Raw genomic sequence first — 17475 nt, 5'->3', positions numbered from 1 at the left:
AATGCTTAATTAATTAATGCTTTGAAGGCAGCCCTGGAAGCCTACAGTATTATGACATAATGAGGAGGGTAGTTGATAAGCAGACTATTGGGTCTTTACTGCTGGTCATGATGCATGGAAGTAAGAGTGCTTGACTCTGAGCCTGGAGAGATGTGGAAAGGAAAGCAGCTTAGAGCAGAATAAAGCCTTCAATCTTGAAACAAATAGACAAGTAAGCATAGGACCTCCCAGTGTAGTTTTCTGAAGCAGACCAGGCTCTTCCAGCCAAAATCATAGGGCTAAAATGATGCAATCTCTATCCATATATTGGTATAATGGTGATGCCTCATTCTCCCTCTCAGTAGTACCGTACAGCTTGTGCCTCGAATTCCTGGCTTTTTAAAAAAGTGCCTAAAATGTCTGTTACCAAAGTAAGTGGGGTCAATAGGAAAACACAAAACAAACCAGCCAGCTCCTCTTTTCGTATGAGGTAGGCCTTGACAAGTAAAGTGTATTTGTGTAATGATAGGGTCAAGAGGCCCCAGGCAAGATCGAGTGCTGCTGCACTTGTGTCTGTGTATGCATATGAGCAGCAATGGGCCGTTAAAACGCAGTATTTTGTAGGTGTTCTTATTTGAAATATAGCTTAAGTCTACTGTTTCCTGAGATAACACGTCAAATATTTATTAGTTGGAGATCTGTTTGGTTTGCTTTTTCTAATGAGAAATGGCCAATTTTGCTCCATAAAAATCTAGCTCATCTCCTCTTAACAGTGAATATATAAACAAAGCACAGTACCTAGCAGAAACGACGAGTCTCCATAATAGAAGTTAACACAGAAGCCAGCAGCAGATACCAGTGCTTACAGGTTATCCAACTTTTATAGCACCTAGCAAAAATAACAAGCCCTTCCAGATTCAAAACTTTAGTGAGAACGTGAAGAATAGCAAGAAAAGCTACTTAGTCTGTTTGCATATAATAGAATACAAACAATCCAAGGACAAAACAGTCATGCTCGTTTATTACCGTGCTTGATGATTAATAAAGCACTCTGTCACTGTGTAGTCACTTGCATCGCAGAAGCTTGGAGAGCTTTGCAGGCACTGATTAATTAAGAGAGAAATATTGTAAAACCCATTTTACAGAGTAATTAGGGTGCATGTACTGTGATCCTGTTGAATTCAGTATCAATACACAGAGACCAAGATTTTGTTTTCATGACTAAAGCCCAGCTAAAGGCTGGGCTCCAGAGAGTCAAAACAGGCATCTGTATGAGCAGCCTGATTTTCAGAAGTCCTGGGAACTTCTCAGGTATTTAATGATTTTGCATTCTGACTCTGTTGTCTTCCTTTTAAAACTGTCAGACAAGATACCTCCTTTTCCACCTGTCTGCATCCCAGTTTCACAGTGTGAGAAAAAGAGATATTTGGGCAAAATGGCAGGCTGTGAAGTTAAAACAGAGAAAAATACCTTTATTATTACTATTGCTCAAATTCTGTGCAACTTACTGACACGAGAGATCATTGAAACTAAGAGCTTAGCAGGATTAGAATAGGACTGGGAGTGTGTATGGATAGCCAAGCGAGGATAGAGTTACAATAATGAGGTTTAAAAATAAAGAAAAATATCATCTAGAGCTTTGAAGTAGTTACAAAACTGTGCTTTTTCAAAGCAAGCCACTGTTTAACAAATGAGGGCTCTGCTGCCTGAACTGCCTGTTCTGGATTGCTGGTTTGCTGGGGAAGCGGTGGCAGAGCAGGTAGGCAGCGAGGAAACCAGTGGCTTGTCCTGCTCTGGCAAGTCCCAGAGAAGAATTTGCTCCTGCCTGCCCAAAGACTTGTGATTTTGGGCTGCTGGCATGGGCAGGAGGTCACTGGCTGTCATTGGATACCTCCTCGTGTAGGGCAGCTTCTTCAAAGGATCTCGATGAATTGTTCTCCAACCAGGAGTAAACCCAGGAATGTGTGTGTAGCAGGGAATCTAGGCAGAATCATCTTTTCAGGAATCTGTATGTACTTTGGCAGCTGTAACTTTTCACTGGGAAAATAAATCAAGAATTAAAATATTCTTTTCCAATGCATCTTCTCTGTAAGACAGATTAGTTGGCCTTAATTATAAACTGAATTACAGCTGCAGGCAATCTTGATATTTCTTTGGGAGCTCAGCTCATGAGAGATGTGGTACCATGCTGGTTTTTTTGGTCTGAAAGTTTGCGATTGTTTTGAACAGTCAATAACTTAAGTGAAAAAGTATGGTCTTTGTCAGGCCATTGAATAAAAAAATGTGCTGCAATGCTATTTAACTGTTTATTTAACTGATGATCAGTTTTGGTGAGTGAAGTGAAAGGAAAGTGCTAACTTTATGCAGATGAAGAAGAAGAAAAAAATGAAAGGGAAAGTAAGTATCAGTGAAAGATGTTTCTGGCTGCCTTTCAATTCCAAATTGGGCTAATTCTACCTTCTGAAAAGAAGATAATTTCCACGTTTCTGTAATTGGGATCACACATAATTGAAGTTATTTTCTCTTAGAGAGAAGAAGCTTCTTCTACAACATTTGCAAATGGACAAGAAAAATGACCACATACAATGCACTCTGAATGATGGTGCATTCATCACAGCGTCATTTTCAGATGATGCTTCAGGTTTTTACCCATTCGGGTAAAAATTTATATGTGGATGGTGAAGGTTCATGTTGACGAATGCTCTACACTAGCTGCAGAGCTCCCTTTTTCTGGGTAGCCATTACATCAGAGATAGCTGATTACCAGAGAGGTCTGGAGCAGAAAACACACACCAGAGAAGCACTGAAACAAGTATCAGCTTATGCAGTGATTCCATGCGACTGCTTCTTTTGGCCTGGCTTTTTAGGAACTGAACTTTAATAAGGAAGATGAGCCAGATGTTGTCGCAGTGCTTTGAGAGTGGCACAAGCGATGAACTCACTTCCTTTGGTTTGTAGCATGAAGATATTTTCTGCCACGGGGTTTAACCCTGGGAATGCTGGCATTTGCCTAAGCATCTCATTCACTGAGTGTGCGGGACAGTGTTTATTCATGAATGCATTTGCGTCTGCACATGTGACTGCAATCATCATGCTCTTTCCTGGGGTTCCTCGGTGTTGAATCGCAGTAGCAGAGGTTGGACTCAGGTGCTCCTGCTCCAAAAGCATGGTCCCTCCTGCTGGCTCTTTGCTGACCAAGGCTCTTCTCCATCTGCATGGGTTGGTTTATCATCCCTGATGTTGCTGTGATGATCCAGGCAGAGTGGTGCTCAGGGAATTTGGGAGGCCACGTCAAAATTCAGCACAGACCTCAGCTTTGAGCTCTGTCTGGCTAAGTATATATTTGTGTGCATTGAGGCATCATGGAGAAAACAGAATGCATGAAGGTAAGTCTGGCAGATTAGACAGCAGATTGGATTTCTAGACAGCGTTGATCATTGTACAGATCAGGAGAAAACAGAGGAAGTTTAATAAATAACAACACCACAACTGTGTTTTGTAAAGAAAGCCAGAGTTATATTTTTACCCTGACCTAACAAAGGAGGAGGAAGGAAACTGTTTCGCTGAAACAAGCATTCTAGATTGGACTAAGGATACACTTTTCTCTCTATGTTTGTGTACGTGCGTGTCCCAGCAAACTCAACAGTATGTTCATATGCATGAAATACATTTTCCTGGAGGCACATAGTCAGCACGTGGCATGTGAGGAGGAAAAAGATGTGCCTAGCATTGCTTAAATGTTGGTCAAAAAGGCATGACATTTTAGTCAAAATAAGTTAAAGTGTCTCATAACGTTGTGGTTCATATTTGTTATTTTTGCTGACGTTGGGTACTGGATAAGAAATCTCCCTGGTTTAGAAAAGTGCAATGTAGATAAAATACGAGAGCAGCCTATTTATTGTGTGTACGAGGCAATGTGGCCTCCTCCAAAACCGGAGAAAGTCAGACAGAACTGAAAATAGCACAACCCAGGCCCTTACTGAGGGGAGCACGAGTGGACCCTGTGATCAGGAGGTGTGGAAAGCCAGCGTGGAAGAGAGAGAGGGGCTTCCCCCACCTGCCCAAGGTTTCCTGCCCAAGCCTGGCTGGTGGTGGCCTGCAGAAGCAGTGGCTTTGGGTCGGAGAGTGGCTGGTGTGGGTTGCAGTGCTGAGTCTGGCCCTGATGGGCTCTGTGCGAGGCTGAAGACATGGATCTCGCAGCAGCCTGGATGCAGGTTTTGTCGTTGCCTTAGAGCCCATGGGTGATGGTGGGCAAATCGCTTCAGCTCCATGTATTTTACTTCCCTTTTCTGTGAACAGAAAGCAGCTCATGCCTTCTGTTTTGGTCCATTTATATTGTAAAGCCCAAGGGTAAAATCAGTGTTTCAGATTATGTGTGGACAGAGCCCAGCAGAAGAGGCTGGAGTATGGCACTTTATGCATTTGTGCCACACTGGTGACTGCTAATGGGAGAAATATAGGGATGGGGGCCATCATCAGCTTCGGGCTGTACTGTCTTTTCCATGCGAAGTCTAGGGAAGGAGTCTCAGTCAGTGGGTGGCAGTGGTCATTCCTTTCTGCATGGAAACTGAAATTGGTACAATAGATGGAATATTTTAAGAGGCTCAGTTGCCAGGTTTCTCAAGCTAATAAATCCTTGGCTGCACTTGCTGTGTTAAAATATATGTTCAGACGAGATTCATGATCAGCTCTTAGGAACAAGAGAGCAAAGTGAAAAAATAGGTTGTTCCAAGATTAAATGCTTTACATTTGACACCTTTAATTGGCTTATTAATAAACCTTTTTTTTTTTAGGGTTATGCTATTTATTATTTCTAATGAAATAGTTGTCAACTAGCCTTCTAAAAACAGCCACGAAGCACCAGCCAAGGGTGCCTGGGTGTGCTGGGTCAAGTACCTGGCTCTGAAACTCTTAATCGTAGGAGTGGCCTTATCCCCACCAAAATGATATATCCCACAGAGGTGGCACTTACATGACTTAGAGAGCAAGTGTAAGCCCTGTGCACCGCACAGGCCTGTCTCCCTGTATGAAAAAAGAAGTTGTGGTAACCCAAGCACATCAGTGTGGTTGCATTTGTATGATAGAGTTTACTGAGCTGTGTGTGGACATTCAGAATTTCCAGATGTTAAACAGCTTCCTCAGAACAACTGCTAGACATCTAGGAATCCTGGACAAATGCAGAAAATTGTTGAATAATGCTCAGAAAAAAATCCCTGAGCAGAAAAAGAAAACATCTCTGGGAAAACCTGAATGTGTGGTAGTTCCAATCTATATTCTCAGTCAGGGTGGCTGAGTGTATGGCAAGTAGGCCTTGCACAGCCCTCCAGGGAAATTCATCCAGCCTGGGGCTTACCCCAGGTGCCCTGGCTTCCGTGCCCCCACCTCCCTGGTATGCTGCTGCTGGAAAGCAGCGGGCAGGTGGGCGGCAGCGGGTGCGACTGCTGCGGTGTGTGTGCATGGCAAACCCAGCATTTCCAGGGATCCCGGTCACACTGCTGTGCGCGTGGGTGCAGCCCCTGGGAGACGGGTCAGGTCAGCACGCAATAAGGGTGACAGCTGAGCACGGACCCTGGAAAAATAAATACAACAAGGTCAGGAACATGCAAGTGTTTGGTTTCTGGGAGTGGATGATTGAAGTGTTATTGCTGAGCGCCATTCTGAGACCTTCTCTACATTGATTGATGTCTCATTTGAAATCTCCTACTTGCCTGAAAGAAAAAAGCATGAAGGCATTTAGTTAATTCTCCTGCAGTGCTTTAAAGCTGCTGTTCTCTGTTGAACATGACTGGCTCAATAAAGACTCGTCCTGTCAGATGTAGTCTCTCTAAACCAAATAGAGGTGGCCAGTGTGTTGTTTCTCCAGTGATTTTACTTTTTTTGTCCCGTTTCAGTAGGTATGGAGCATGGAAAAATACTTCCTTGTATACTAAGACTCATAAGTTTCATATCTAAGATCCAATCCTTGATGAAGGCAGCAATTAATCAATGAAATAATTTGGTTTTCTGAAATGCTGCATTTCATAAATAAGTTAGTTTTCACATACAAGTCTTTCAAGAAAGCAGTGCACGCAAGGAAAGCTGATGTCAGCATTTTTTAATCCTGAAATGACCGAGTTTCTCATTGTGGACACCAAACTTAGCTTCTTCTAAGAAACTTCCAGGCATGAGACTATTTCTGTGCTTCTCAAAATATGCCTGTACTTCTGCTGTTTTCCAGGGAGAAGACACACTGAGACAGATGGCAAATACTATATGCCAGCTGTTAGCATATGAAGGCCAAGAGGTCTCCATTTCTAAGCACATATTAAAACATTTGTATCCCTAGTACTAAAAATCTGTAGACCAGCTCCTGCTCTCACTAATGTTAATAGCAGGATTTGTGTCAAAACAAACAAGAAGAGAACATAACTAGCAGCTCGGGATTATCTGTCTTTGTCCATGTACGCCACCACTGTAGGAATGATTGTTCTAGCATCATTTATATTGCGTTGGGAAGTGATGGAAGCTTTTGCCAGACCTAAACTGAAATGCTTCCAAGGCCTTGTTCAGTGTTGGAAAATGTTCGTATCAAGTTATCCTTGGAATAATTTTCTCCTTTATTTATTATTATGTGCTACCCAGTAGACACCTAATTATGAGGCACAGAACACTTCTTATTCTAGGAGGATATATAGCACTTCACTGGATGTTTTTAGGAGTCCATTTTCATTACGTTAAATGAGATGTTTACTTGCATGAATCCCTTAGGTTTAAAAAAAAAAAACAACAAAAATAAGACAAAGAATGAATTTCAACACAAAACAGTCAATAGAGCCTCTTACTGTGGGCGAATGCTTTTATACCACATCACAGACTGTTTGTCTTTTTTTTTTTTTCAGAGTGGGTATCCAAGTTCTGGACCCGCATCAAGCACTCCTGCCTTCAGGCCTGAGGATGAGCTTGAACATCTGACCAAGAAAATGCTGTATGACATGGAGAATCCTCCCTCTGATGACTACTTTGGTGAGCAGTGTCGCGTCACATTGAATCAATCTGTCTGTAGCCCCTTTCTGTATTTACCAGGTTCGGTAACGGGGAGGCCTGACAATAACGCTGTTAATGTAGTGGCATTTGTGTTGATGGATTTGCTTTCCATGCTTGGGCTGGAAGTGTAATCAGCCATAGGAATTCCTCTGTAATTTCAGCATAAATCTCATGCTCACTTGCTGTATGTTTACAGTCTTCCTGGTTATAAAGTTGAGTCTGGTTCATTTTCACGCCATCTGTCCCCAGCTTCTAGGCTAGCAGACTGAGTTCAGGTGTGGTGTGCTGTCTTGCCTCTCTGCCCCATCTTTTCTCATTGCAGCTGCACAAAAACTGGTGCTGTAAATATGTTATGCTCCCAAGGCATGGATTTTCATTTTCTGTATGCTGGCATAGATTAAAAGGAAATCCATTTTGAGTCAATCAATCAGGTTCGTTTTGTGTGGGGACTCAGAACTGGGTCCAACAAGTATGAGAAAGACAAATCTGAGCTGATTGGCTCATTATAATCATGTCAGCTTCCTTGCCTGGAAACAGATAAGCAGCTTCCTTCTTAAGTGACATATAATTGAATTATCTCAGGCATCTATAGGTGTAAAATGCATGTATCACCTTTATATGAAACACAGGTGATATGATGTCTGAACTCAGCATTAAAATCAAGAGCCTTGGGCACATCTGATGCATCTGGTTAGTATGCTTAGAGTCTTACAGGCCTGGGTGGCAGTGTTGTTAGAAATCAAATTGCTGTAGTTTGTAAAGTTAAAGACTGGGGCAGGCCATTCATTTTGTCTTCTTTATCTTTCTTTATTTCGTTATTTCTTAAGAATTTCATTTAGATTGCCGCCAGGTCTATTGGCTATAGATTTTGGTTGGACCAAAACATTTCTGGCTTAAAGAAACTTTTGTGGTTTAGTTTAATCAGAAAGCAGGTGGGACCAAGGTTTCACTAATAAACGAGGATCTTGCAGTGACAAGGATCTGATTACATGAGAAGGTCAAGATGTTCTCATCAGACAGACATTGCCCTTGTAGATGGCGTTGATATCAGTCCCCATTCTCTGTCAGTACCTTCTACCTTTTATGGCCTCCACCCTCACAGCTGAAATATCTTCTCTATAAACATTGATATCATCAGAGTTGATGACTAGCACAGATCTAAGGTGTGAGCGAGAATGACTAACTGAAGAGAGAATATCCAGAAAGCATTTTCTGTGATGCTGCGTTTGACTTCATCTCTGCCCATATCCGTTTGTGTTCACTCTCTGATGTTTGAACAGTACAGCAACAACCAAACAAACATAACACGTGTTTAGCCATTAGCGTGGGCGGGCAAGAGGGAGAAACCTTTTTCCCGCTCCTTTCAAACAAATGGCTGAAGCCCTGAACATGAGATTCTGTTACAGTAATTTACTTAATGCAGAGCTGTGAGTGGCAGGATCTGGCTGAGGGACCAAAGCCCACCCAGTTCTCCTCATAGCCCTAGAAGGTGGGCAGGTGAACAAAGAACTTGGAGAGTCACATAGTCAGAAAGGACCTTGCCATTACACTGCCTAATGTCCTACTCTCAGTTTCTCCCAGAAAGATGACTGAATCATGACTTCAAAATAAAAGAAATCTAATCTTTTCTTAAAAGACTTCAAGCAATGGTGAGTCAACCACCTACCCTGATAAGCTGTTCTAGTGATTAATTTTCCTCACAGCTCAGAAATTGCTTCCTGAAGTGGAGCTTTAGTTTTGTTTAGCCCTTGTATTCATAAAGCTGAAATGCTTGGGTTTTGCAGACTAATACTGTATTGCTAAGATGGCTCTGGTCTGTTTGAGAGTGTGGCACATCCGAGTTTTTTCATACAAAAGGATGCATAGCTCAGAGGGTTGGAACATAAAGTCTCTCAACATTAGGTCATCAGTTTGGCTGTCAGATGGGAGGTCAGACCAGTGCCATGCCAATAGCTCTTAATTCAGCAGGAGATAAGAAAATGGAAAGGAGGCTCCAGAGCTGTCAGAAATTTTGCCAGTGTTGTTTATGTAAGCAGAGCATGATCAAAGAAGGAATGACCATGCATGATGCAAGCTGGAAGATGAAAACCAAACAACAACCCTAGTCCTAGCTCGGGCAGGTGATGTTTAATTACAAGCTGCATCTGATTGATCTTCTAATTGCACTGAGTCTACGCCACCAAAGGTCATCTCTGAAGCAGTGTCCAGCCTTGGCATTCTTGATGTGCAGAAGAACCATGTGCTGGACTGAACTCCTCCTCAGCTCTCTAAGCATGCTGTGCCGCATGCGGCCATTTGGGAGACATGGCCACAACTGATTAGATACCTACCAAGAAAAACATAAAACAAAACCAGCAGTTCTGGAGAACAACCACTTTGTGTGGTCGGATAAAATCAAAGAGGTGGGTTGCCCTCATCCTCCTAGGTTTGTTCCAGCCCAAGCTACTCTCAGCGGAAGATGATCACTGGAGTCACAGTGGATGAGGGGTTTTGATATGGCAGTGCAGGCCGAGAGTTTTGTACTAATTCTGGCTATGTCAGAGCTAAATACTCATCTACATGAGCTGTCAGCCAGTGCCTTTCAGTAACTTCATGCTCATGTGGAAAGAACAAATTAAGTGTGGGAGGAAAAAAAGAGTCTTTCAACTTTGGTTAACTGTCTCAACCAATATCTCTGCCTTTGTTCTTTATTTATTTAGCATGGTAGCGTGGATTGTACAAGATTCATATGGCACATTGATGAAATAATCAGAAAAAGGACAAATGGGCAGAGACACTGACTCTGATTTGCATTAAATATCTTCTGCCTGAGGTCTAAATGCCATGATAATTGTAGCATACCAGATAGCTGTCAGCTAATCACTTTTATTAGTTTGAATTTAGAAAACTGGATTTCAACGTATTAGAAGTTGGTTAAGAGCAGATAGGTTTTGAATTGAGGAATCTAATTAACCTTGCTAGAAAGCTGCAAGGCGTTATATTAAGTCATGAAAATAATTTGTTGGAATAATTACATTTGAACTGTCAGGCTGAAGAAAGGTCATTTTACTTGGCCCATCAGCACTCTGGGATCTTTTCTGTAAGCATCTTCCTTCTGCAATTTTAGTTGCCGTATCTCTGGTTCTCAATCAAGCCATCTTGATTCTGCAGTCAGCATGGGCAGAGTGGAGGTTCCTGGGGAGGGAAGACGAATAGGAGCCGCTAAAGTTGTCTCTTTGCCCTGGAAATGCCAGGTGGTACTGCTGGTAGACCAAGTGAGCTGAGTTCAGGAGCAGAACAGCCAGTGCTTCCATCAGGTCTGTGTTCACTACCCCTCTGCAGCTTCCCGGGGTGGAAATTACTGGAGGTGGTTTCAGAGTTAGGGGAACTGTTCCAGCCAACAACTTGCTCGTGCAAGCACACACCACTGGCAGCACAACATGGTTCACACTGCATTCCTGGGGAGCCTGGGCGCATGGTGAGAGCCAGAAGAAGCATGCTGGAGACACACTTCGGAGCAGCAAGATCACAGTTTGCAGCCATTTGTTGCCTAGACTTACACAGCAGCACGATGCAGTCACTGGGAAATCCTCTAGCTGCCATTGGCAAGGCAGTGCTTAAGCATGGAAACATCATCAGTAAGCATAATAATTAAAAAAATCACTGTGAATTTTTAGGAGTTAAACATGCATGCTGGGTATTCTGCCTGACCTAGTTTTGTTGAAAGGGCACACTACCATACTTAAGTCTAAGCACTGCAATCTTTAGTGCGTGTCCTGTCCTACTCTCCCCTGTGTTACGGAGTGACTTATGGAGTGACTTCTCCTGGGAAGACCTTGGCAGATAAGCAAATTGAAGTCTCTCAAGTCTAAGCTACTCTTCCTTCTTTACTGCTGATTCAGTTGCTGATCTGTGGTAGTTGGCTGTCTTTAATCAAATCCCTTTTTATTAGAAAGGATTCCCAAGTGTGTTATGCGCTGTGCAGTAGGGATGGTTTCTCTCTGTCACAGCCCTCCGCGTTGATAAATGTGATATTGTAGATAGACATGTTGGATTTGCTGAAAAAAAAGAATACTTTGTGGAGTGGAAATTGAGTAAGGCTGGGGGAGAAGAAGTGGATATTTACAGGAGGTTAGGATGAAACTATCAAAATTGTTTGTTGGTCACCATGGGAAATTAAAATCCTTGATTTTGCATTCAAAAAAAACCAAAATGCACACACACAAAGATCACAACTGTTCTGGACCACTGTTTCAAGTCTCATAGAAAGAAATTACTTCTGGCATCTTATCAGTCTGTATCACCATGCAGACAGTGCTGATTAAGACTGGAAAAATGCCATCAGGGCCCCTCATCTGCTGGTGCCTTCTGGACTATGTCCCAGCTGAGTCACTCCCCACAGCAGAGGAGTTTCCCTGTCTGGTGAGACGAAACTTTTGCTGGTATCTTACCGTAAGCACTGAGCTACCAAGGGAATCACCAGTTTTATGTATTTGATAAGGTAGCAGTCTTCTTTTGTAGTTCCAGTGTGCTGTAGGCATGCACATGGGGAGAATAGGGGTACTAAGATGATCCTGTTGAAAATACTCTGTTTGTACAATAAAGGGACCTTGATTTGTCTCAGAGCTGATAATTCAGGATATGTAGTTTTCTTACGTGCATTTGCCACATGCCCTGACTTTGACAATGGGAGAAGTGGTGCAGAGTTAGGCTGAGGAGCAAGGCCAACAAGCAGAATGCTTACCTTCCTTTTCTGCTTCTCATCCTCACCTCGTGAGACCTGTGGCAGATTATTTTACCTTTTGTAAACTGCCTTTTTTCCCCTTTCACCCTGTTTGCAGGGCACTTGATCTGCATAGTCCTTCAGACAGGAGATGACTAACAGCAACAGTTGTATGAATGACCCCCACGGAGAAGCCTTCATCTCCAATGGTTCTTTGAGATACTGTGTCACAATTAAGGCTAAAGGAAGACAAGTGGCACCAGTATGGAATCTGTCAAGGCTCTGTCAACCTTTTCACTCACTGGCTTTGAATCTCCTTCATAAGCTAAAAATCCTTCACTAGGACCAGAGACCTGGTGTCCAAATGGTGTCCAAGATGTTCCCTGATTTTACTTCTTGAGAGGCAGGGTGTGGGTTAGCAGGTAGCAGTCCAAGTAAGATATGGTAGAGAATGTGGTAGAGTCATAGAAGCTTCAGATGAGGAGGCACGCTAGATTGTCCGGGTAAGGCTTCCTTCAGTTCATGGTGTCTTTGTTTCCTTTGACATGGCTCTGTGTGCTGAACAATTCCAGTGTCTATAAATTGAACATGTTCTACATTGCATTTCAGTCTTTGTCAGGCATTTCTGTAGCCTCTAAGAGGCTCAGGTACCCTCTTGGTTTCATTTGAATTACCACCAGAAAATGAAAGTTGTCTTATCTTGCCTGTATTCCTAGGTCTCTTCTGAAAAGGTTATCATTAAAAGATGCATATAATTATTACAAGAGTATAATTACGTCGTAATTTTGCCTTGTAATGTGACGTGTCATCATACCTTTTGTTTAAAAGCTGGGTTTCTGGTGGAAGATAGCATATGTCCTGATCTGAACAACATCTGGGTCAGAAAATAGTAGGTTAGATTTTCAGTGACTGATGAGCCGACAGTCATTTTCTGTTATGTAACTGCTCACAAAAGCAGGAAGAACAGATATATAATGGAGACCCTTTTCTCCATTGTAGTTGAAGTTATTATTTTTTATGTTCAAGCCATATTCCAGCATTTGCGCACAGCCTCCAAGGCTGGGAGCAGCCTGCGCGCAGGGAGGTCATGGTGCGGCACCACCAACATCCAGCTGCCCTCTTGTGGCCTGCCGCAAGGGGAGTCACCCTCCCTCTGCTCCCCAGGGGCTTTAATTACCCTCGTAAATGGCTTTCAGAGCCTGTTTCTTCAGTCTCACTTCTGTCAATGCTCACCGCCCTCGTCTAGCTTTCTTTCAGGGAGTCCTGTGACTTCTGCTGTGGCATCTTTCCACAGCACGTGCAGGTAGGGTTTGGAGAGAAAATTTATAAGGATAGTCTCAACACATCCTACAGGGTGGATTTTGGCCCACAGTTCCAAAGTGAGAAGAGAAGAAGAGGAGGCTAGTGAGTGGCTGGAGAGCAAAATACACCATGTCTACATGCATTTATCTCCAGCCATGAGAAAGGAAGAGAAAACAGGGATGCAGAAGCTGTCAACTGGTTTAATTTGCTTTTCAGCATTTGAAAGACTGTGTAAATGGATGCAAAAATGCAATGGGCACAAACTGAAGCAGAGGAAGTTCTGTCTGAACATGAGGAAGAACTTCTTCCCTCTGAGGGTGACGGAGCACTGGCACAGGCTGCCCAGGGAGGCTGTGGAGTCTCCTTCTCTGGAGATATTCAAGACCCACCTGGACAAGGTCCTCTGCGGCCTGCTGTAGGTGACCCTGCTTCAGCAGGAGGGTTGGACTGGGTGATCCACAGAGGTCCCTTCCAACCCCGAACATTCTGTGATTCTGTGATTCTATGATTCTTCCTCTTGTTCATGTGATCCACATCCTACTCTGCAGTAATTGTGGGAAACATATTTTGTGAGGCTCAGCACCTAGATCTTTTTGTGCCAGGGACCTTAGTCTTACAGAGTCTTGAGTGCTCATCTCACTGAAGATGAAGCAGATGTAGCAGTCGGGAGTGAGGGAAGCCTGCACTCCTGCAAGCCCTGAGCACCTGGTACCCACATGTACCAGGAGGCAGGAGACTCACATTCCCTTTTTCCTCTTCTTATCCACAGAAGAGTGGACGAGAGTTTGCATCATGAGTGTTTCTGAAGTACAGTCTCTTCAGAGACCAGCGCTGCTTCCCAGATGTGATCTAAAGCTTGCATCAAAACCAAAATTACCCTTTGTTACTGTAGGTGATAAAATGCCAGCTGGAACAGGTAGCAAGCAGCTTGACTTACTTGGTGTTTTTAAGTCCTTGGTTTAGCTTGAATGGCTGGCAGTCAACCTAGACATATTTCTACTTTTAAAAAGAACTGATGTGATGCAAAAGTCATTTAATGGAGAGTAAGTGCAGAATACCAAGATAGCATTTTAGCAAAGGGATTTCCATGATAACCTGTGTGCTGTGAAAGAAAGGTGGGCTTCAAGCCATGAGTGGAATGAGGTTTGTCCCAACAGTCAGTAAATGAAAGCTGACAATTTCCTGCTGTCTTCTAAGAGGAGTGAAATGTGATAATGAAATGTCAGGGATGTGTCTTTCTAAAGTAAAGACGTATTCTACAGGATTCTTCAGCATGTTCAAAAATTAACATATCCATGGAAAAAAAATAATCCATGAGGGTGGTGGATATTTCTTACATTGTGATAGGGCCCTTAGTGTGCGAGGAACCATACAAACAGATAGCAAAGCTCAGCCTCTTTCTGAATAGACTTTGGACAATGATGAGGCTACTAGCCAAACCCCCTCAAATTAATAGTCCTGCATCAAAACAAAGTAAATATTTTATCTTTATTTGAGAAGCAGTTCAAAGAGAATCCAGCTTGTTCATGATAAACTTACATGTCCAAAGTAAACTCTCTATGAACTGAAATGGCTAAATAATTGATAATGAGCCATCAAGTCTTTGGCTGCAGGTCATTAGTCCGTAGCTAACTCAGGTCATTAAGAAGCGAAAGTGTGACCTACCTTATGGCTGTTTCCTGCCTCACATGAAATGAGTTGGCCGGTCTCAGGGGGGTTCTCTGTGGGTACGTCATCACCTCACTAAAAAACATAAATTGTGGCACCCGGAGGACCCCTGGTTGGGAATCTCCTCGAGGAGGCCAGGAGCTGAAGGCAGACTGTTTGTCTAGGGGCATGTGGGATGGAGAGGGTTTGTTCTCTCTACCTCTCCTCCTGGTAGATCTGTTTTATGGAAATGAGAGAAACCAGGAGTTTCCATCCACAATTTCATGAGCCCTAAATTCTCATGCACAGGTATTTTCAGAGGGGGTGTACATATGTGTGTCTATGAATGAGTGAGAATGTTATTGTGGACTGTAGTTTTATAGAAATAATTTTCACTTCAGAAGAGCTTTGGAGTGTTGTGAGCCTCAAGACAGTCTTCTTTTGGCCATAACTTACAGCTAAGTTGTGGAGAGAGATACAGGCACTCAGTTTTGGAGCTGGAGTTAGAAACCACACTTCCAGCTGTGCAGTCCTGGGCAAATCTTTGTCCCAGTGACATGAAAACAGTGTAATTTCTCTTTGTTTTGAGTTAGTTACACACATGATGCGGCATAAATGAACCATTTTTCGCTTTTTTAAAACTGAAAACAGCTCACCTATTGTTTGAAGCTGGTTGCACTATATTTGCGGTTGCTTCCGTGTTATATTATGGCTTATTTGTACTGCGATAACATCTAAGGCCGCTAGCAAGACTGTGGTCATGCTACACTATGTGCAAATTAAACATGAAGTAGGAAGCAGTATGCATCCCTCAGAGCTCCCAAACTGACAATGTGGCAAAGACCAGGAAATGATTATTGTCTTTAATTTACAAACGAGGGGCTGACTGGCAGGGTTTAGATGATTCACCCAGAGTCATGCAGAGAAGCAGTAGCAAAGTGGGAATTGAGCCTAGAATTCCTTCAAGTCCCATGCCTTATCCACAGCTGTGGCCATACTCTTTATTTTATGTGAAAATCAACAAACTGGACTCATGAGCCTTGTCTGATGAGAAGTCGCAACCAGTCTGAAGGCTCTTCCCAGCAGTTAGATCACAAGCCCTGTTTTCCAGGGTTAATAGCATGGCTGTGAATATAAGAAGCGGGAGAGAAAAGCGCTCCGGGATCACACCTGGTAATTTTAACTGCTGTTAGTATAATGTACCCACTAATGCTATCACACTTCAGCATTTAGATAGTTCAAGGCTATTAGGAAAATTCATAATTCACCATAGTAATCTGTTACATTTCAGTCTAGCAGTCACAGTTCCACAGGGGAGGGTGGGGGGCACAGTGTGGCATTTATTATTTCTTCTCCTGGTGGCATTTCTCTCATGCTGTCTTTTTTGATATGGTGGTTTGTCTCTTGCCAGTAACTTTTGGGGGTATTTTTGAGTGTCATTTGAAGTTTAGCTGGGGGGAAAGGCCAGATTTTATCTGAGAGTGAAATGTGGTAGAAAAAGAATTAAACGGAGCTGTCTCATTTGCGGAGTGTTCTCCTCCAGCCTGTTCTCTTCTGATGGAAACGCATCAAAACTGTTTGGTTTTTTCTTTTCTTTTCTTTCTTTTTTTTTTTTTTTAAGGAATCGCTTTGACTCAGATTGTGTGAGATGAATCATAACCCACTTTCTCATCTGAGATGTGAAAAAAAAAAAAAAAATTCCAGCTCTGCTGTCAGTGTCAGCATAATCAATACAGAGTGTTTCTCGGTGGTGCAGAGAGGTAGGGGAGGATTAAAAGAATGAAAAGAATCAAAAGTAGCCAAACTTTCCTGCTGCTTTTAGTCAGCTGCACTCTTTTCATGTCTGCAAATGCACCTTTCTGTTCATCATGTCATCTTGGACATGAACACAGTTTTCACATCTCTGGCTACAACTCAAGGTCACAACCGGTGCTCAAAAGTCAGGAGACTGTCATCCCAAACTGGCAGGCAGATCACGAGAAGGCAGCACAGGCACACATTTGGGATGCTACCAGCAACTGAGAGTAAACCTGTTTCAACTTGTGAAACTTGCTGTGAAGATGTCACTTGCCTGGACTGTGCCAGCACAGATTTTGTCAGCTGATTAGGAGAGTGGCAAAGCACCACGCCTGTCCTGTGGCCCTGCCTGATCCAGCCCCATCGAGGGAAATGGAAAACTTCAATAGCAATAGGATCGCTGTGGGCACAAACTGGAGATCGGAGACCACATCTGATACCTCGTCACCAGCTTTCATTTATGATCTTGCTCATTTGCATTTATTTTTTCTTTTTTTTTTTCTTGTGTGTCTGCCAAGGCATACACAGAGATGTAGAAATAGTTACCTCTGGTAGTGTGAGCTGAGAGTGAGAGCTTAACCCCTGAAATACTACGCTCACAGCACCAGGATCAGAAGGGGAAAGCATGGGTAGGTGTATGGGTTTTAGCAGTATGGAAAATTAACTTCCATGTTGAGCACAGTGGTTCAGTAAAGCACCCTGGCAATAACAAACCCACTGGTGGGTGCAACCACCTTCCAAAGCGTAAGACACTGTCCACAGCTAAAGACAGGCAGCTGGACTCGGGATGTGAATGATTTTCTCCTGTAGATCTTTCCAAATTACTGTCCCAGCCACGCTAAATTATTTGTTTAAAGCTGTGAATCAGGCTGTATTCAGTTAGCAGCAGTGTTCAGCTTTAATATACAATTTCCTCAACAAATTCTGGTTCCAGACAGTATCTTGAGAGGTTAATAACTATCTACTAAGCACGTGTTCTGATTCTGTCAGGGCTGTCAGGGGCAGACCGGGCAGATGATGTGCAG

The 17475-nt window shown here is 43.0% G+C and overlaps 1 protein-coding gene across 7 annotated transcripts in view; it reads left to right on the top strand.

Annotated features, from left to right (window-relative positions):
• LPP (LIM domain containing preferred translocation partner in lipoma) overlaps positions 1-17475 on the top strand; it is a 355991-nt gene that overhangs the window by 261580 nt on the left and 76936 nt on the right. For all 7 annotated transcript variants that reach the window (XM_075418090.1, XM_075418094.1, XM_075418093.1 and 4 more), the window contains one exon: positions 6858-6981. In XM_075418090.1, coding sequence (XP_075274205.1) covers positions 6858-6981 — 124 coding nt within the window. The remainder of the gene's footprint in view (positions 1-6857; positions 6982-17475) is intronic.

The sequence above is a fragment of the Opisthocomus hoazin genome, chromosome 4 (assembly GCF_030867145.1).
Source record: "Opisthocomus hoazin isolate bOpiHoa1 chromosome 4, bOpiHoa1.hap1, whole genome shotgun sequence".
In the NCBI taxonomy this organism is placed as follows: Eukaryota; Metazoa; Chordata; class Aves; order Opisthocomiformes; family Opisthocomidae; genus Opisthocomus; species Opisthocomus hoazin.
This window is presented reverse-complemented; position numbering and strand designations above follow the sequence as displayed.